The 20,064-nt window shown below is 33.7% G+C and overlaps 4 protein-coding genes across 5 annotated transcripts in view; 3 read left to right on the top strand and 1 right to left on the bottom strand.

Annotated features, from left to right (window-relative positions):
- Positions 1 to 14,317, top strand: part of LOC116341740 (xaa-Pro dipeptidase) — a 39,204-nt gene extending 24,887 nt beyond the window's left edge. Inside the window, exons 2-11 of the mRNA XM_031768995.1 lie at positions 2,885 to 3,183; positions 6,333 to 6,524; positions 6,656 to 6,703; positions 9,280 to 9,341; positions 9,701 to 9,745; positions 12,988 to 13,080; positions 13,168 to 13,643; positions 13,716 to 13,861; positions 13,915 to 14,066; positions 14,136 to 14,317. Of these exons, the coding sequence (XP_031624855.1) occupies positions 2,983 to 3,183; positions 6,333 to 6,524; positions 6,656 to 6,703; positions 9,280 to 9,341; positions 9,701 to 9,745; positions 12,988 to 13,080; positions 13,168 to 13,643; positions 13,716 to 13,861; positions 13,915 to 14,066; positions 14,136 to 14,169 (1,449 nt within the window). The 5' untranslated portion in view covers positions 2,885 to 2,982 and the 3' untranslated portion in view covers positions 14,170 to 14,317. The remainder of the gene's footprint in view (positions 1 to 2,884; positions 3,184 to 6,332; positions 6,525 to 6,655; positions 6,704 to 9,279; positions 9,342 to 9,700; positions 9,746 to 12,987; positions 13,081 to 13,167; positions 13,644 to 13,715; positions 13,862 to 13,914; positions 14,067 to 14,135) is intronic.
- On the top strand, positions 9,841 to 12,609 carry LOC116341733. Its single transcript, XM_031768981.1, has one exon. The coding sequence runs from the start codon at positions 10,271 to 10,273 to the stop codon at positions 12,419 to 12,421; it is 2,151 nt and encodes a 716-aa protein (XP_031624841.1). The 5' UTR covers positions 9,841 to 10,270; the 3' UTR covers positions 12,422 to 12,609.
- Positions 14,318 to 14,648: 331 nt separating the features above from the next.
- Positions 14,649 to 15,743, top strand: LOC116348057. Its single transcript, XM_031778913.1, has 3 exons — positions 14,649 to 14,824; positions 14,891 to 15,253; positions 15,448 to 15,743. Exons 1-3 carry the CDS (start codon positions 14,743 to 14,745, stop codon positions 15,741 to 15,743), a joined length of 741 nt encoding a protein of 246 aa, XP_031634773.1. The 5' UTR covers positions 14,649 to 14,742.
- A 71-nt stretch (positions 15,744 to 15,814) lies between these two features.
- LOC116345929 (putative leucine-rich repeat-containing protein DDB_G0290503) lies at positions 15,815 to 18,463 on the bottom strand. Of its 2 annotated transcripts, XM_031775729.1 has the most exons (7): positions 18,265 to 18,463; positions 17,971 to 18,115; positions 17,493 to 17,745; positions 16,693 to 17,412; positions 16,363 to 16,634; positions 15,993 to 16,232; positions 15,815 to 15,931 (listed from the first exon to the last, which is right to left on the bottom strand). In XM_031775729.1, the coding sequence occupies exons 1-7, from the start codon at positions 18,360 to 18,362 to the stop codon at positions 15,833 to 15,835; spliced, it is 1,827 nt and encodes a 608-aa protein (XP_031631589.1). In that variant the 5' UTR covers positions 18,363 to 18,463; the 3' UTR covers positions 15,815 to 15,832. The 2 variants fall into 2 exon arrangements, with proteins under 2 accessions (XP_031631589.1, XP_031631597.1); XM_031775737.1 differs by lacking the exon at positions 18,265 to 18,463 and having other exon boundaries at positions 17,493 to 17,847; positions 17,971 to 18,078.
- Positions 18,464 to 20,064: the final 1,601 nt, after the last annotated feature.

Raw genomic sequence — 20,064 nt, forward strand, 5'->3', positions numbered from 1 at the left:
CTGGCTCTGTCAGTTACATCCACTGTTTACGATTCGAATGGGCCCTTTGTCGTGTGTTAGCACAATTTACAACGCAGCCACAACAACAATAACAACGAAGACGATTACGACGGAAATGCATTCGATACGTATATATCTGGTTCAGCATATGTCATACGGTTTGAATATCATCAGCCCGAAAATAGAGTTAAAATGGAACACAAATATTGAAATTCTTCATGTAGTCAAAAAAAACTTTCTCCCAAAAAAATATGGTACAATCCAAAAAAAAAAGAAAACAAATTGACTGAAATCGCCATACAAAAAAAGCACAGTAAAAATATAACGATTTCACATTGTAAAGTTGCATTCGAATCAATTCGAATTACATTATTTAAAAAAAACTAGTTAAAATTTCAACAATAATAACTCATAAAAACTGGCATATTATGCTAACTAGTAGAATACTGAATTTCAAATTTAGCCAAAAAAGCAGAATGAGAATTTTTTGAAAATAAAAAAAAAAAAAAAAAAAAAAAAAACAAAAAAAAATAAACAATGCTAAAGATATTATAACTGTACTAGACATATTATGTAAATTAATGCAACAAAAAAAATCCGACAAAAATACATTTAAAAACAAAATTATCTTAATTGAACTGTTATACATCTATATGTACATGTAAAACTATATGAATACATAAACGCAGTTCTCAACAAACGAACAAAAAAAAACACACGGTTTTGCGTTTCAATTTTTTTTTTGCTTTCATTACATTTTAGCTGTGCAACTGTTTGTTGCTTCCCCGTGCGTCCCATTAAATACTTTTTGCAATGGAAAAGTTTTTTGCGTGCAAAGAAATTCCCTTTTGAGACGTTGAAACATGATCATCCAATTCAAATTTATCGAAAAGAATTTTTTGCGTGTTTGTAACGCACAGCGCAGCAAATAAAAAGGTAATATTTCTTTAGCATGTATCTGCTGAATTTTCGCTTTTCATTTCTATGTCGTATGTGCCTTGTTTTGGTGTGGATTAATTTCTTCTTGTTGTTGTCGACATGACTCCCTAACGACCGAACGAAAAACGATGCTGGTGGGAAAATGAGCCCATGTTGAAAGAAAGAAAGAAAAAAATCGACTGAAAAACTTCTCAACAGGAAATTTAAATGAAACGACTACACTCTCTACCTACTTTGTCTACAACAAATATTGGTATTCAGCTTAAACAAAAGCGAAAAACTTCAATTTTAGCAAACTAACATACACGTGTGCGCGCACACACGCACGCACATACACATAAATGCGCGCATTCTTTTTATGATGCAGGAAAAAGATTCGACTAGAACACGCGAACAACGTTTACATAATGAAGCGCCTGACTTTTCAATTATGAATAACCATTTTCCACATTCTTTTCACTCACTCTTTCTCACTCACTCACTCTCTCGCTCTCTCTTCGGTCCCCTTGTTTTTCCTCGTCTTCTGTTTTTCCGATGAACAAGTGCGAGAGAATGACGTCAATCGTCGATTGCTCGGTGAGCGCCAATTATGTTGTGAAGAATGAGAGAGAGAGAGAAAAGAATGCCAACACACAAACATAAAGAACATTCAACTATCCGAAAAGAAGTTTGAATTAATGCGTCGTATTAGATACACACAAACACATATTGTGAAAACGTGTGTGTATTTGTGTGCAACAATATGGCATGGGGAAAGGTTCGTCGACCAAACTCAAGGACACGCAAAATAGTTATGGGTTCCCGTTTGCTCCTTACAACATAGCACAAGCTAATACCAAAGTGACGAGAAATGCGTCAACCATATCGTATGACACCAAATCATGTGTGTACGCGTAAATATTTGGATCTATCTATCTCGTTCATCCTCGCATCCATGCCAACACTTTCTCTCTGTCGATTTCTAAATTTCGTAGTAAAAAAAAGTTTTATTTTACTTCTTAAAACGTGCTAACAATCTTCCAAAACACTTTTACAAAGAACAACGCAAAAAGATTTATCGATTCAATGATGAATAGTAAAACAAAAATGCGCGTCTATTATAAATGGATTTGTTGCGTAGATTTTTTTCAGTCATCTAGTTTTTGGTTTGGTTGCTGTTCAACGTTCTTTTGTAACTTCTTTTCCGTATTGTCATCATCACCAATGATTCAAAGTAAAAGACTAAAAATCACAACAACTCAATCGGTCGCAACAAGAGATTTGGCTTACCAAAACAAAAAAAAAATGTAAATCCATTATTTGTTCCACTCAACAATGTTATCCATGGTTTTTTATGTGCGTTTGTTGTTTCGATTATGATGAATTTTTGGGCGTATTTTGCATACAAATCTCCTCGCTCACAGACATGCTCATTCCAAAACAGAGACCAAACACAATTGATATACAATGACTCATCATCATCCAGCACATAAAGTGGTTGCTATTATTACTTCCCATAGAAAAATGCGTAGTTCCAAAATTGAATGCCGCGCATTTTATACACAACGTTTTTTTTATGACAAGGTATAAAAAAAATCCTTTGTGTCTAAATAAAATTCAATTCAATTTAAGGCATATTTGCGATACATGAAAGAAATATTTTCATTGAGACATTTACATCAGATGGAAAAATGCGTAACCCTATTACGCGTCTATATTTAATTTAGAAGAGTTTTTCGTTGTCTGTTGGAAACGAATTCGTTTCGATGAGAAATTGGTGAGAGAAAATTTATGGCGCGCGTTTTGTGCATGAAACCCACAATATGTATTTAATCATATATTGTTTAATTTGATTGCGAAGAGAACACACAAAATAAGCTGACATCTATTCTGATTACATATATTCAAACAGGTAAATTTTAATACACAAAAATTACATATCAAATTTTGCATTTTTTATTCGCAGTATCTTTTGATAAATACCAAAAATTACAATCACAATAAAAACAATTTTACGGGAAAAGGATTTATCAGCGAAACATCGAGTTGAAAATTAGTATCAAGATGACAACAAACGAAGCTACAATTGATATGGGACCAGGTACACATGCCGTACCTTTGTCACTGTTTCGTGACAATCGATTGCGTGTATGCAACGCATTAAAAACCATTCCGAATATCGGCGATGACAAGACGTACATACTCCTTCAAGGCGGCAATTCAATTAATTTCTACAATACCGATACCGAATACGTTTTCCGGCAGGTAAGACGCGCACACCATTCAAGTCAAATGATCAATATGCGTTGCATTTTGTTGTTGAACCACTTCACAATAATATCGATTGAATTGATAAGAAAATTGCATCACCATTCATGCCATTTCACTACATTTTTCTTCCTCACGATTCGTATCTGTATTTGATTATTCAATGGAAATTTTCCGATTCGTGAAAAACGGATTCCATACAAATGCAGCTATTGATGTTTAGATGGCAAAAAAAAGAAGAAATTGATTTCAATGGATTGGAATATTCCTTAAATAAATTTCATCTTTTGTGAACGGAAGCACAAAAGATATATCTCGAATTGGATAAGAAGAAAAGAAAGTTATGATGTTCACACAGAAGAAAAAGAGTAGCAAAAATCACAAAGAATTTTTCTGTGAAGAAAATTGAGCGTTGAAATATTTATGGCCACGGAAATAAGAGTTCTCTTTTCGAATATCATCGATGATTTAGATTAACTTTGTGGAAAATATGAACTGTTCATGTCTTATTCTACGTTTCATTTTCAACATCATGACCTTTAAGTAGTTCGCTTTTCTCTGGCGAAGCATTATAAAAGCAGAGAGAAAACATTTTCCATGATATTTTCATCGTGTTTTTTTTCTTCTTCATCATCTTCTCAAGTACTTTTCGAAACTATATAAAGTTTTTCCTCAACATTTTCCAACGAAAATCTCTTGAATGCGTTCAGGGACGTTGAAACATAAATTCAATCAATTATATTTGATAAATGTTTTCTTAAAAGATATAATCACTGCAGAAAACAAAGCGACTGCTGAATACATTGTTTTTGCCCACACTTGTTTTTTGATAAAAATCAATGGAAATGGAAACACACCGCATGCAAGCATACAAAAACATGGATAATGCAATGAAATGTGCCATTACTATTTTGTTTTGTATTCGATGCTAATTAATTTCATAATAACGAACGGAACACGTTTGTGAGCATTAGAGTACATTTTGTATTTGGTATCAATGGTATCAAACAGACCGTTCCGTTTAGACGGTTTATTCAACAGTCTGTGACAACAACGTTAAAGATAACGAAGAAAATACATTGTTTTGAATGAAATCGAGTAGCCAACTACGCATCGATCCGGTTTATTTATAGGAATCAAGTTTATTTTTTCTTTATTATTTCGCAGAATTGTGTTTGTGAATAACAATTTTATCGCCCAATGCGGTGTAGAAGTTCGAAAATTAGCCAAATGAGAGAATAAATCACAAGAAAAATCAAGTGGTATGCATACAGCGAGAGGGGGGAGGTGATTTCAAACAAAATCCATGTATACACAAATTCAGCCAAAGCTAAAGTTCAAAATCAATAGAATGATGAATGGAAATAATGTTTATAATTATAATCTGTTTGCATATTTATTTGAATCGTGGCATCGAATCGATAATCCTATTCGAAATATAATCGGCTGGAAATTTGCTTGGTCAATTGGCACGAATATAAATTAATTGCAACTTAGTCGTAGTGCCTTTTCGTTTTACTTGTTTGCTATTTTTATATATATTTTTTTCGTAACGATGTTTACCGATTAAATCAAGTAATCACATACAATGATTACAAATTTTGTCTTAAATTTTATTGCACAATGTTGTTTTGATGCAATGCAAAGAGAAGAATGAATAAAATGTCTTTGTTGCCAGAAATACACATTTTATTCACTCAATATGGAAGTATATTATTGATATCAAGCCAATAAAAAGTGAGTATTACGATCTAATTGCGACTCCATGTGGAATCGAAGTTTTTTTTATTTGATTTTATAATCAGAGAGAACGAACGTTTCTGAAAAAGCAAAAAAAATATGAAGTAATGATTCTAAATTTAATACGAATACAATATAGATGTGTAATAACACAATATTGTGAAATTGTCAAGCATAGTGTGTTCAATAAATAATTGCTTACGTCTCAAGATGTCCATTTCAAATGAATAGCTCTGTCGATTTATAATACTTATATCAACGAACTTTAAACATCTGAATGTCTTCCAAAAAAAAAATAAAACAGAACCCAAATAAACAAAGAGCTTATCGTATCTATATAATATTTAGTATGAGGCTTTGGATTGTCCGATACATATATAAATAAAAAATTGACGAACGTGTAAAATTCGCATATTAATCATTGTTTTATTATAATTTTTTTGTTCATTCGTTTCATCGTTCTTCAAGCATTTGTCATCAGTGGCAGTCATCGTTTGTATTTTTGCGTATATCAGGCGGCTGCTATTACAAAACTCACGACGCAAATTCATTGAACAAGCCGATTTTTTTTTTTATATTTTCAACAACGCAAAAATTTGCTCTTATCACAAGCAATAAATTGCTCACCAGACCTATTACACAAATATATATGTTATTACAAACATATGATGAAATTCTTACAAAATTGAGCTTTTTTGCTTCTTCACTTGCTGTCGGACATTTTTGCTTTCTTGAGAAAAGATTGCTTGATATGTTATAAATGATTATTACTTATGATTCAATTCCCATGAAATGGTTCAATTTTGTTTCTTTTCCTCTGCCTCTCTCGGCACTCTCTTCCTCATTGACTGTCGTTGTTGTTGTTCTATTGACATTTAGAATGCTATATGACCCAATAATATGTGCGGTAGCGCATGGCATAAAATCCAATATATTCCGTTTCCAAAAATGAAAAGAAACTCTCAGTCGGTTTCGTTGGCGTTTAAATGAATTTTCATTGTGCCTGGTATATTTCCATATGTAATTGTTACCAATATGTCGCCGCAAAGACGACTCTGCAATAATATCACACTCTGGCAAAATACCATAAATAAAATACTTGAGAGTGAAAGAAATCGATTGCATTTTATGCTGCCACTCATGCTTTTATAGCTGCATTTATGTGTGCAATTTAAATTTTAATGGACTTTACAAATATGCGCATTTTTTTTTTCATTCGAGTTTTCCTACGATTTTCTTATGTCAACATAAATTATAGCTCGTGTCAAAATCTCAATTAAATTAAAATTGAAATCGAATTATTATATTAAAATGTTATTTTCATATTAAAACGATATTTCATTATTAAAAATTCAAATTAAAAAAAAAGAATCTGTTTATTTATTTGGGTTATCAAATGAAATTAGGAGCCATTCTTTACCTATTTCTTTGGTGTACGAGAGCCGGAATTTTATGGTGCTGTTAATGTGTTTACGGGAAAATCAACACTTTTTGCACCAAGATTGCCGCAAGAATATGCCACCTGGATGGGCACACTATGGACACCCGATGATTATAAAAATCGTTATTGTGTCGACGAAGTGCGTTACGTGGACGAGGTGAGTTTGTTTAGGCTTCGACAATATTTCATAATCGTTGTTTTCCGCGTGTGTGCACGCTTTGACTTTCAATTAACTTTCAACATCATTAAATTGTTGTTTTGTTCCATTTTTTTCTTCTTTTAAATTAGCTCGATGCATTCTTCACGGAACACAAGGCATCCAAATTATTATTGTTGGTAAGTAAATTAACACATTTGTTTTTCTGTTTTGCAAACAACATTTTCGTTTCTTTCAAACAAACACAATGGAATAATCCGAAGAATTTGTGTTCGCATTTTGACAACGAATGCATCAGACATTCGAAAAATGTATTTTTATTCTTTGATGTGACGAATGAGAGATAAAACGAGTGAAAGAGAGTAAGAAATACTCAGGCTTCCGCCTCTGATTAAATGCCACACTCGATGATGCCTAGACACTTACTCTCTTTATCTTTGTTTTTCACTCTTTACTCTCTATATCAATATGCCGTAGACGCTATTTGACGAGATTATGAGCGCATTTATATTGCATACTCTATACGGTTTTATTTATACATATGTTGATATTTTTCCGGTGCGCTCATTTTCCATTTTTATTTATTTATTTATTTTTTTCGGCTGATGCCATGGCGTGGTTTCTGTTTTTTTTAATATCAAGAGGCGTAGATAGGTATGGCAAACAGAAAACATACACACAATTTAGTGTAAATAAATGAATGAATAATGATAAAGGAAAAAAATGAATATGATATACTTTGAACGAATGCTGATATACATACTGTTTGTAGTGTATTCTTTTTAATAAATCAAACACGCAACGTTCCAATCATTCACTCGCGTACATACACTTAAATAGATCGCGGCCGATTTCATTTCAGACACATTTGCATACAACAACAAAAAAAAAACAAGTAAGGTTTCAAGCTTGAAATTTCAATTTCATTTTTTCTATATCCGTTAATCGTCTACACGGACAATATGTATATTACAGTATCCAATTGCGGTTGAAACATTTCATAAATGGTATCAATTTTTAATGATATCATTTGAATATCGTTCTTTTATTTAAAAATTTATTTGGGGAAAAATGAGCTTGTAGAGCTTATTATAAAAAAAAAATGTTGTTTGATTAGGTAACAATAACAACAACCGCAAATAGTGTCAAATCAATCAAACAGCCAAATTAAGCAGTTGAAAGAATTGACTCAAGTCATATGTGTATTGTTTAATAGAACACAATCTACAGTTCTATTCAAGTCATTTCGACTCGCTCGCATTCGATCGCTCTCTATCTCTCTCGTTGTCTATCTCTCTCCCGCTTGCATGAATCAATTTAAACGTTGATGATTCAAATTTCAAATGCTTCACTCGTTCAAATTGAAAAGGTTTTTCAATTTCATCATTCTTAAATGAATCTACCAAAACTGAGTATTCGCTTGTTATATTTGCTTAATATGTATTTTTCTTTATCGAAAACACACAAACCATCGATGTTTTGGCAACTAAGAAATCAGGCAACCATGGTGCTTAATGCTCAAAGTTAAAAATTGTGTTCGCCATACAAATGAGAAATAGAGAATTCGAGTTTTTGTTAACTCTTTCTAATACGTAATAAAGACTTCAAGTTTCGGTTATTTTACGTTGCTGGAATGCGCTTCATTGTGTTTACAAAACAAGCCCGCTGAGCTATTTAGCAAATTAGAATATTTTGGTTGTTAGCCAAATGTTTACTATGTGTGTGCGTAAAAAATAAAATTAGCTGGAAACGTACGTTCTCATTTACGCATATAAAAATCTAATGGTTAGAAACGAGCCAATGAAAAAAAGGTGAAGCACCGCCAAAATGTTTTTGACCTTGATTCTACCAATTTTTCGATTCGAATTTAGATTTGCCATTTACAGAACATATCATCGACGATATTCTATTTGGAAAACCCATTCGAACTAATCGAATGTGATCGTTTGGTCTTTTGTTGAGTGCGCGAGCGAACATGTGTGCGGTTCAGTTCACATTATTTATTGGTCATTTATTGTTTTGTTGTAATATAATCCAGATATTGAAAAATCATGTATGAAAAAAGGGATCTCATTTCATGTAAAGATCAAAAGATGCGCAAATGGACTTCGACATTCATTTTACCGGGGGGACATTGGCCTTTTCATCATTTTATTTGCGCACTTTTATGAAAGAAGAAACAGAAACACAATCTGAACATTTTATTTAATATTATTTAAGTTCGTTGTTTTGTTTGCGCAAACATTTTCTATCTATAAACAAATGCGCGGTTTACAAAACTTATGCAGCACTTAATTAGAAACTGATCGAATTTATTTTTTTTATTAATACTTGTTGTGCTACGATTTTTGAAAATGTAAACAAATAAAAATTAATCGACGCAAGCGGAATTGATAGAGAGAGAGAGAATGACGTCGGTGAGAAAGAGATTGAGAGAAATTGCTGTGATTTACGTTAACCATGTTGTGATTTTTTTTGTTGGTGAAATTGTTCAAGCTCAATTTCACCGAAAAACAAATAAAACGACAGGTTCAACGAACCACATGAATGACGACATAAACTATCATTTGTATTGTACTCGTTTTTTTGTTTTTCTTCTCTTCATACATTTCTTCGTGTGTTTGTACAAAATGTGGTATTGTTTCACTCTTTCGTTTAACAAAATATAAATTTCCGCATGAAATGTGTAGAGTTTTTTTTTAAACATATTAATTTTTGTTTGTCATTTGTCATTCCTTTTATCCATTGTAAACAGAAAGGTAAAAACTCGGACAGCCACCTTGTTATTCAACCGGCTTCATTCGATGGAATCGATAAGTAAGTAAAACGTTTGGTTTTTTTCTCTTTTCGAAAACATTGTTGATGTGTTGCCCATTTTCAATGAATCAACGAAGCAAATGTTAGATTGGGCAACTTTAAACGCGTGAAAAAAACGACTGGTCTTTAAATAACGAAACCGATGCGAAAAAGATATTGCAAATATTGTTCAACATATAAATATACACCGTGCGCACTGAGTTTTGAAAGCACTTGTTTTGATTATAAAAAAATTCAACAGCGAGCGCCATCTAAACGTCAACACTGGAACACGAAAGAAAGAAAAGAAAAATCAAAATTCCAACGAAAAATAAGCGATATTGATTAAATGTTCTATTCGATGTTTATTATGTTTACAGGTACAATTGCGATGTGGACACTTTATATCCGGTGGCTGCTGAATGGTAAGCACTTTTAAATGCATTTTCTCATATGCAAAATAAGCGATATTTCGTTTAAAAACGAATTGATGGATTGGAAAAAGTCACGCGAACACGAAAACGCACATGAATACAATGCGTCAAATGTGATGTGTGACAGTTGTTGTTTTCTATATGGTTATACAATAAATAGTTCGCAGTCGCAATTCATGAAAAAAAAAAATTGACGGCATTCAATGAATAAAAGAATAGACGGTGTGGTGCATGGTCAATAATAGTTGCGCGTCTTTTTTTTACGTTTTGTAAACTTAAAAGAGAAGTGGAGATTCATTCGAACGATTTGTGAATTTCATCAAAAGTCTAAAAGTGAAGTTATTGTTTTCAATAGCATTGATTTTTGTTTTGGACAGAGTGCAAAAAGGATTTTTTTTTCGAACGGAAGGGAGCATTTTTTATGAAGGACACTGATACAATTGTGAGATTTTCTGTTTCTGCTGCAATTCAAAATTGTTGATGTCCGTATGACGAAATAACTTGAAAAAGTTGGCAATGTCATATTTCATTTTGAATCAATTGCGATGCTGTCGAAGTCGTATAAATCTTAACAAACGATATGGATTGTGTGGTCAACAGCAACCCCAACAACAACAGGTGCTAAATTACAGTAGTACCAATAAAGATGATGACGGCGGTAATGACAAGGAGTCTGGATGGAAAGCGACGCATCATCGTCATGGTCTGGGCCAGACCGTCGTTTTGGTGCAACAAGGTGTTGACATTCAGGAGTTGCCAATCATTGTGCGTCATTACGGTGAAAATGAAATTACCACATTTACGTCCAATAAAATCCCATTTAAATTTCACCAACAAGATGACGAAACACATAAATCGTTACACAGCGAAAATGCATCGATGGCCACTGACGAAATTGCCGCCAATGCAACAAATACCAATTCCACCGCTGCTGCTGCAGTAGCAGCACACATATCCGCCTCGTCAAATAGTACAAATGTGTTTATAAACCCTGTAACCGATTGTGATACACTCATTAAAATTTTGGAAAAATGTGAGACTGGTGAAAATGTATTGCAATTGATTGCATCATTGCCCGAACATGAGCTTGAATCGGACACGCTTGTTTTTGCATTTGAAAAATGTGTACGCATTGAAACGATGCAAATGCTTAAATTGTTTGAAACCAACAACGAACAATATCAACATTTATTGAGACATTTGTATCGTGTATGCGATACAAACACATTATTGAATATATTAAATCAATTGCAATCAATGCTATACATGAATCAATCGATTGACCAAATATGTGATGAAATCTTAATTCGAACTGCAGATGGTTGTCTTAGCATAATGGAAATATGCGAGGCTGTACATCGTTTTGTTGAATGTAAACGTTTTGCTGGCGCTGAAAAATTTTGGGCTGGCCTATCGGACGGAAGTGCAAACATCAATGAGAATAATATTAAATTTGTATTTGAAATTTTGCCAAAATTAAAGGTCAGCCGTCGAATGGTGGTTGGCATCCTTGATCGTCGAATCATTGAAGTATTTCCATTGCTCAAATCGGACGCGGTGCACGATATTATGGAAGCGATAAAACAGTGCCATTTTAGTGGACATTCAACATGCACCCTGAAAGCAATCACACGATGGTTAAATGTTAACATTCATGCGGTGAATGAAACGCATCTTGAGCAAATTGTACATTGTTTGACCGCCTTGAATTATTCCGATTCGGATTTAGAAAGTGCCATTGAACGTTATATGAAAGCAAAAGCAACAAAAGTCAAATCACAAACGTTGATCGTTGAAATGCTCAAGCATGTTGAGATGGCCCGTCTTATAAATTCACACATTTTAAACGGTTGCAGTGAATTTTTTATCAAAGAATGTGCAAACATTGATGCCGGCTATTTACGTGACATTGTTTGTCCATTTGGTAAATTACAATTTCAACCATTTAATAAGCAATCGTTTTGGACCAGCATTGAAATGCAATTGGAGAAAAATTTTAATAAAATCTCAGCGGTACATATTGTTGACATTTTATTGGCGACCGTTTCACTTAAATTATATCCCGTGAATTTTATGGGTCGAGTGTTCAATAGACAATTCATGCATTTATTGCATAGCAGAACGCCAATGAATGAATTGCCAATGGTTCGTTCAAAGCTCAAAATATTGGACATTGCATTGACATTGGAATGCAATGAATATCAAGGACCGTTACTACCACGACAATTTGAGAGACTATGCATTGATAATCGCATCAAACAAATCATCAATGACAATTTGGATATAATTACATCGGTTGCCAGTGGTAAAACATCATTTTCAATATTACAAGTTCCACAATTGCTACCAATTTGCAATTTATATGCAATCGATATACTATTTCATCCGCCCGGTCTCAGTTTACATAATTATAATAAGGACAAGGATCGAAACATTCTAGTCGCCGCTTTGATTCATCTACCAGAACATTATGATGCGAGCGGCAAATATTTGATAGGCGAACAACAAATGCGTATTCGACATTTACGTCATATTGGCCTCAAAGTTGTTTCACTGCAATACACGGTTATGCGGAAGCTCAGCATGCATCGCAAAGAACTTTATGAATACATTGCCAAACAATTGAAACACACACTACCAGCCATTGAACCAATTGCAAATGAATAAAAGAAAAACAATATACACACACATACACAAATTTGTTAAGTTTTCTTAATTCTAAATAATATTTCTAAAAATAAAGACAAAAGCTCAAAGCAATTCATTAAATACATCATTTTTTCCCCTCTAAATTTATAAAAAAAAGAATAATTCTAAACATAAATTAAAAGTCTTTGCCAATGTAATACAAAGAAAATTGTACAAATTCGCATTGGAAATGAAACCAGAGAAAAAAAGAATGAAAGAAAAGTAAATATATTTGAAATGCGGCTTTATCAAATTATTATCATCATTTACCTCCTTGCTAATTATATATTATTATTATAAATAAAGAAAGAATGTATATCGATTAAAAAAAAAAAAAAAAAAATAAAAATTCAAACAAGTTGTTATCAATTCCGTATTTTTTCAAATTAAACTTTTGGATCAATAAAATCTCTTCAAAAAAAATATCTTATCAAAAACACCACCATACGTCCTATGCATTTTCATTGACGTGTATTGTTTCCACTTCCTTCTTCCTGCTTTCTCTTTATCTCGATTTAAATTCCTTGTATTTATCTTTCTTGCAGTCGTGTGATTAAATCGCCAGCTGAAATTGAGGTCTTGCGTTACGTAGCCAAGGTATCATCCGATGCGCACAAGCTTGTCATGAAAAAAATGAAGTATGCACGTGTATCAATTTCAAATGTCCATGAAATATGCAATTTGTATTGATTGAATTTTATTGTTTGTTATTCATTTTTCTGTAGACCGGGAATGAAAGAGTATGAAGGTGAATCGCAATTTTTGCATCATTCATATGCGGTCGGTGGTTGTCGTCACGTTTCGTACACGTGCATTTGTGGCAGTGGACGAAATGGTTCGATTCTTCATTATGGTCATGGTGCTGCACCAAATGATAAAGTTGTCCATGATGGTGAAATGCTTTTGTTTGATATGGGCGCCAATTACTTTGGTTACGCAGCCGATATTACGTGCAGTTATCCGGTTAATGGAAAATTCACCGACGATCAACGTCTGATTTATAATGCCGTTTTGGCAGCATGTCAAGCCGTTCATGATAATGCAAAAGCTGGCGTCAATTGGGTGGACATGCATGAACTGGCCAACCGGGTGATGCTGAGCAAATTGAAAGACGGCGGTCTTCTGCAAGGCGATGTTGATGCCATGATCGAAGCCGGAATCAATGGGGTCTTTCAACCACATGGATTGGGCCATCTGATTGGTAAGAAAACTTATTTATTTACACTTTCAAAGAATGTATACACCGATTTTGATCATTTATTTTATTTCAAAGGTATTGATGTTCATGACGTTGGTGGTTATTTGGATGATTGTCCACCACGTCCAACTCGAAAGGGATTCACTTCGCTTCGTTTTGCACGAAATCTAAAAGCTGGAATGTATGTCACCTTTGAACCAGGCTGTTATTTCATTAAGCATGTAAGTATTTTAATACGCTTTTTCCAACATGGTTTTAACTAATTCAATTTCAGTTACTCGATGAAGCATTGAAATGTCCAGAAAAGAGCAAATTCTTGGTTGCCGATCAGTTGAAGCGTTTTGAACATTTCGGCGGTGTTCGCATTGAAGATGATGTTCTAATCACTGAAAATGGCTGTGAAAATTTTGCCATTGTACCCCGAACGTAAGTAGTTTAAAAGGTTCGACCTTTTTCAAAATGAATTTGTCTAATTTGACACATATTTTTTTTTAGTGTTGAAGAAATCGAAGCGTGGATGGCTTCATAGGCGACGATGACTGAAACTCTTCCAAATAGCTAATTTTTCATTTTTTTTTTTCACTTTTCTATGCAAATGATTTAAATCATTACAATTATATTATACAATTGCTGTAATGAAATAAAAATATTGTTTATCAAATGGTTAAATTTCTTTACATGTTTCGTTCCTCTTGTGTATTTTTGACACCTAGATCCTCGTTTTTATATTTATTACGAAAAATCGCTATGGACACCAAATTAGTCGCATTTTTGCCAACTTAACGATAAACTAACAAATATTGCTCCGATCTACAATGCCTTTTTAATAAATTATTTTTTTCTATTTTCATCTTTTCTAACGAAAATTTATTGCTACTTACAAAAAAAAATATTTTTCTTCACATCTAAATGTCAGAATCTGATTATCTGAGTTGACATATAAAAAATTGTCAATTTTCAAATTGAATAAATCGAAGAATCTTTCCATGAAATCATCAATTTTATTAATTTTGTCCAAAATTTAAACCTTTTTCAACGTCGAGTGAACATTTGTTTCAACCCAAAATTGTGTAAAGTAATTTAAAATTCAATATTTGTAAAAATGAATGATTGGGTCGATCCAGCAATTGTCATTGGGCGGCAGATAGAACCACTTTATGAAGAATTTTTGAGTAAATTTAATGGTTTGCACCCTTTCATAAATATTATGCCATGCAATTATGTATAATAATTATTTGAATTTCATTCAGAGGTAGACGTTGTGATTTCAACAAATGATGATATTCCGATTACGTCTGGACGCACCGCAAAACTCACACGTTTCGTTCACAATAGTCGAAATCCTGTTGCCTTTGAGTTTAATTATCAAGATACTGATGTGGGGGTGGCCTGGGAAACTGCGGATAAAATCTTTTTAAAATCGAAATGCCCTCGCTGCGATCAACGAATTTTAATCAATGATTTGGAACATTTAGCTGATCACTTTCAACCTTATACGGAATCCACACATTTAAGAGAATTTATGTTAGCAAATTTCAAGGTCGATGAATCGCTTGTAAAATTTGCTAAGCGTTTTAAAAGGTGTTGCACTGAATTTAATCGCATACTACATGGTTGGCAAGACTTATGAAATTGTGTTTATGAAAAGAATATTATTGGTGTGCTCGCATTTTGGTGAGGCTCTTGAGTCCACAATCAGTGAAAAGAAAATCGCTAGCCGCACTGATTTTTCATTCGAAGTCTCACGAAAATGTGTCCAAACTAACAAATGACTGCACTAATTGTTCTAAATATTTCATTTATTTAGATCAGTTGGCCATTTTTATGAATGATCACGGTTGGTACCTCGTTAAAATATCAGGCTTTTTCCCATCAGACCGTGGTTGCATGTATAAATTTGATGAAGATTACGAATTCCATAGTATTGATGGTCACTTTGGTGCATCAAAAAATGTGCGTCTTTATTTTAATCATTGCGAATTATGTGACACTTATATGCTTTATGGCACATACAAGAAACATATTAAACGCTATCACAAGACGTTTTTACATCCCGTTAAACAAAAATGGATTGAAGATTGGTTGACTTGTGCCAAAATTTGAATAATGAAAATATCGTTTATTAAATTACTACATTTCATTGCAAATTATATACGATTGTGTTTTAATTTTCATTCTGAATGTGAATCTTTTTAAATTTTCATTGTTGTTGGTGTATTTGAGCGCAAAATTTCTGCAATTTGTTGTAGTTTCTCTTTTGCATCGTTGATTATATCGTCATGATTATACTCCTGAAGAAAAAAACGTAAGAGTAAATGTAAATGGACTGAATTAAGGAAAGGTCAAAATTACCTTCTGCATTTCGTCGAATGTAGTTGTGGCTTCTTTTGTTTCGTCAATCAAATCGGATAGTCGTTCTTCGAGATGAGAGATTTGACGATAATTGTCATTTGATTTTAATTGCTCTTTTATTTCTTCGTTACGCTGTTGCGCCTCTTCTACAACATTCTCAGTAACACGTTGTTTATGCTTTAAGTCTTCCAATCGAGATGAAGTTTCGTCGTACCGTTCAGCTGATTCATTACGTAATGCCTTTGAAATGTATATGAATATCTTTCCATTATTCTTTGAATATCTTTTTTTTAATTATCGATTATCTATTGTTTTGTCCATAGTATGTTTTCTCTTTATGCTCAACTAATATTCGTCTTATGTAACTTACACTCAAATTGGAGAATTTTTCAATTTCCTGTTGTAATTGAAGCTCCTCCTTTTGAATGGTATCAATTTGATCTGCGGTACGTTTCTTGAGTATTTGAAGTTGTTTCAAAATCACCAGCAAACGCTTGTATTCCTTGAGCATACCATGCTCAGATGTTAAATCGTTGCCATCATCTAATGCTGCCTTCGACAAACCCAACGTTTTTAGATTTACTCCATTCATTGTTATTTGTTCAATTGCTGATGTTATTTGACTTTTGATCATTTCGATTTCTAGAATTAAATTTCATTAAAAAAAATCAAAACTTCTGTTTATACGAATGATACTCACTGTTCATTTCGGCTTGTAAATTCTCTTTAAAATTGTCCATAAATTTGGACATCGTTTCATCGCGATGTTTTAATTCTTTATATTTGGCATAACGTTCTGAATTGCCTTCGTCCAAATCATCATCAATTTGCTGTAATAGTTCACGTTTTTCATGCAAGGCATCTTCGGCCAATTTGATTTGATGTTGAATGCCGTTTAGAGCCTGTTTATTTTCTCTCACTTCGCCAATCAATTTTTCACGTTCTTGTGCCGGTGTTAATCGGCGTTGCTCCTCTTCCTTTAATTGCATCAATTTCATTTCCAATTCGTTCAATTTCAGTAGCAATCGCACCGCTTCGGCACGTTCATTTGAACTTTTTGCAATCGTTTCAAGGTTGTCTCTTTTATTAATCATCATATTGATTTCTTCATGCATTGCATTATTTTGTTCGCTCAATTGTTGTGCCAACGCATCCAATTTACGATATTTCTCTTGGTCTGGTTCACTCATCGCTTCGATAACCTTATTTATTTTATTGCGTTCCAATTCAATTTCTTTCTCAAGTTTTTCATTGATCGCTTCTTTGGCTTGCTTTTCATTGAATGTCTTCTCCAATTGCTGTTGAAACTCTTCATTTCGTTCACGCAGTACGGTTGTCTCTTGATTCATTTGCTGACGTGTTATATTACTGTTTGCTGAATCTAAAGCGATATTCATATCGGACAACTTTGCTTGAAGGACTAAAAGAGAAAAAGTGTGTGTGTGTGAGAGAGAGATAGTTAATTCAAACAAAAGTTTTCACTTAAAAAAGAGTATTTACCCGTTAATTCACGATTCGCCTCTTTTGCTCTCTTATCAAATGTTTTTTTGGCCGATTTTTCCCGGTCCATGGTCTGTTTTTCGCGTATCAAGCGTTCCGTTTCGCGACGAATTTCATCCATTTTAATTTGAAGCTGAGATTGCCAATAGCGCGCATCTTTGATTTGTCGTGTACCAGTCGACGTACCAATTCGGCCCTGTGCTCCTGGCAACCCGCTCAGCCCATGCTGAGTCAATACTCGTGCCGATCGTCTCTGTATTAAATCAAAATGCAACATTTGAAAACAAGAAATCGGAAGCAAAAATTCACGCGACTTAAAATTCATCTAAAATTCCCTTTTTTATATATATTTTCTCTTCAGACACAAAGAGAGACAGAGAGAAATAAAGAAAATGAAGTTAAAAATCTCAATTAACACCTTATGTATTTTGGTTTTCGTTGCTTTTTAGATTTATTGTTTTTTTTTTGTTTTACTTACATTATCAGCGATTCCAATTGCCGTTCCAATGCGTTGACTTGGTGCGGTCGGACTATGCTGTAATGCACTGGTTAAACGTGTTGCTGTTCCACCTGCTAATGCTGATGGTGGTCGAGTTGACATGGGGCGAGCAGATGTTAAATTTCTTAAGGAAAAAAATCATTCTCATTTTTCTCTCATAATTTTCCGTTCGATTTTCGACAAAGAAAGAAAAATTATATGTCTCAATCGATACGACAACATACAAAGAAAGCAAAAAAAAGACAACAAAAAGAAAGTTAAAAATATGTATACCTGGTGGATGTTCCAGGTCGACTGAATGAACTGGAACCTGGTCGTCGGCCAATGTCACCGCGACGAGAAACCGGACGGTTCGATTGATTATTATCCATTTTTAATGTGTTAATGGGTCTTTATTTTCTATTCAACTATTTAATCCGTATTGCAATTTTCACAAAACGTTCGATTTATTCGAATGTCGCAATGTTAAGTGTTTTGTTTTTTCTTTTTTTTGAATCCAAAATTTATAAACACATTTAAATTATCAAAATGACATTGGAAATAATTGCAGATTTTTAAATTAATAATTCGGTTAACCTGGATTCAATTTCACAACAAAAGAAACTAACTAATTATAAAACAAATGAAAATGCAGCGCGATTCCCGTGGCTTTGATAAAATATCAAATTGATTTTATGTATTTTGTTTGCGGATTGCATCGATTGCTTGGTAACGAACCAACACGAAATGGTAGAAAATTGAACGTTCAGATGGCGCTGTATGTATAAGACTCGTTTTCAAATTTTATCCAGTTGGATTTTTATATTTTTACCATACGCCACACACCTACAAACGGTAAAAAGGTAACGATCAACATTTTTACGAATAATACCAATAAAATTGAACAGCAGCAGGCACACATCGCATGTGAATTGAAAGCGTTCATTAATGCATCGTGTAATTTGCTGAAACCGCAAAAGGGACGACGACGACGAGACTGGAGCAAAATAAACGAAAAAAGCAACAAACCTAGCGAATATGCGGCGTACGACCGACAAAACTGGATCGTTGAAAACATCAGGCGCTATATATTGCATGCAATTCGATATCAGATTGAAAATGGCTTGATGTAGTGTCCGATTCGTATTCGGTGTGTGGATTTGGTTTTAGGGCAAAAAAAAAATTAAGATCGCGTATTGCACCACTCGCAAGCTGTTTTTTGTTTTTGTTTGATGAAAAAAATATGATTGTTGGTTCCTCTTCGACTTTTCTCATTCTATGGGTTCGTTTGTCTGCGGAACGAAGCAGCTGCTCTTCGTTCGAGACACATTAAATGCTCATGAAACCAAAGCACACCGATTGAAAAATGACTGATAAATAAAATATAGAGAAAAACAGGAGAAAAAAAAATTGGATGGAATCAAATAAATTGAGCTACTTGAAAATAAAAAAGAAGCAAAGGTAACCAGAGGAGAACTACGTTTTTTTCTTTGAAAGGTAAAAATTGGCTTGTGTACACATTCGTGTGTATGTCTGCAAACGATGTGGTTTTCTTGGTTCACTATCGACTCTCATCATTTCTGCCGATACGCGTGCAATAGATTCGAATAGGCAAGAATAGAGGGAGATCGGATGAACATTGCCAAGAACAACATATGAAATCTAAACAAAAGAAATGAAGAAAAAAAATTGAACCAAAAATCCATAGTTTACTGACACACACGGAACAAACAAAGAGACAGTCCGAGTTAAATATACGACAACAATGATGATGATGATGACGATGATGATGATAAAAATACAGTGAAAAGAATGAATCGAATGAAAGAAGAAAGGAATAAGAAGAAGAAGAAGAAGAATGAAAATTTGTATCAGCCGGCAAAAGTAGTACGGTGAGGAAACCTTTTTAGTGTGCGTCGAGTCACTCACTCACAATGTCAAACAAACGCAAACAACAGCAGAGCGGCAGCCATGCAAGAGAGCCAATACAAAAACGAAATACACAAATCCAAAGCCGGAGACAAATGGCAGTCAGGCATGTGCATGTGTATGTTCAGTGCTGACTCAATACATTCAAAGCAATAACAATCAAAT

The sequence above is a fragment of the Contarinia nasturtii genome, unplaced genomic scaffold (genome assembly GCF_009176525.2).
Source record: "Contarinia nasturtii isolate CC-2019 unplaced genomic scaffold, AAFC_CNas_1.1 Cnas_scaffold_129, whole genome shotgun sequence".
Taxonomy (NCBI): domain Eukaryota; kingdom Metazoa; phylum Arthropoda; class Insecta; order Diptera; family Cecidomyiidae; genus Contarinia; species Contarinia nasturtii.

What these genes read in the sequence shown, in the direction of transcription:
- LOC116341733 (XM_031768981.1), top strand. Translation starts at nt 10,271, where the DNA reads ATGTCATATTTCATTTTGAATCAATTGCGATGCTGTCGAAGTCGTATA.
- LOC116345929 (XM_031775729.1), bottom strand. Translation starts at nt 18,362, where the DNA reads ATGGATAATAATCAATCGAACCGTCCGGTTTCTCGTCGCGGTGACATT. An exon ending in GGCGAATCGTGAATTAACGG is followed by an intron (nt 17,413 to 17,492) that starts GTAAATACTCTT and finishes TTTCTCTTTTAG; the next exon opens with TCCTTCAAGCAAAGTTGTCC. An exon ending in TTTACAAGCCGAAATGAACA is followed by an intron (nt 16,635 to 16,692) that starts GTGAGTATCATT and finishes ATTTAATTCTAG; the next exon opens with AAATCGAAATGATCAAAAGT.
- LOC116348057 (XM_031778913.1), top strand. Translation starts at nt 14,743, where the DNA reads ATGAATGATTGGGTCGATCCAGCAATTGTCATTGGGCGGCAGATAGAA. An exon ending in ATTTTTGAGTAAATTTAATG is followed by an intron (nt 14,825 to 14,890) that starts GTTTGCACCCTT and finishes AATTTCATTCAG; the next exon opens with AGGTAGACGTTGTGATTTCA. An exon ending in ATTTAATCGCATACTACATG is followed by an intron (nt 15,254 to 15,447) that starts GTTGGCAAGACT and finishes TCATTTATTTAG; the next exon opens with ATCAGTTGGCCATTTTTATG.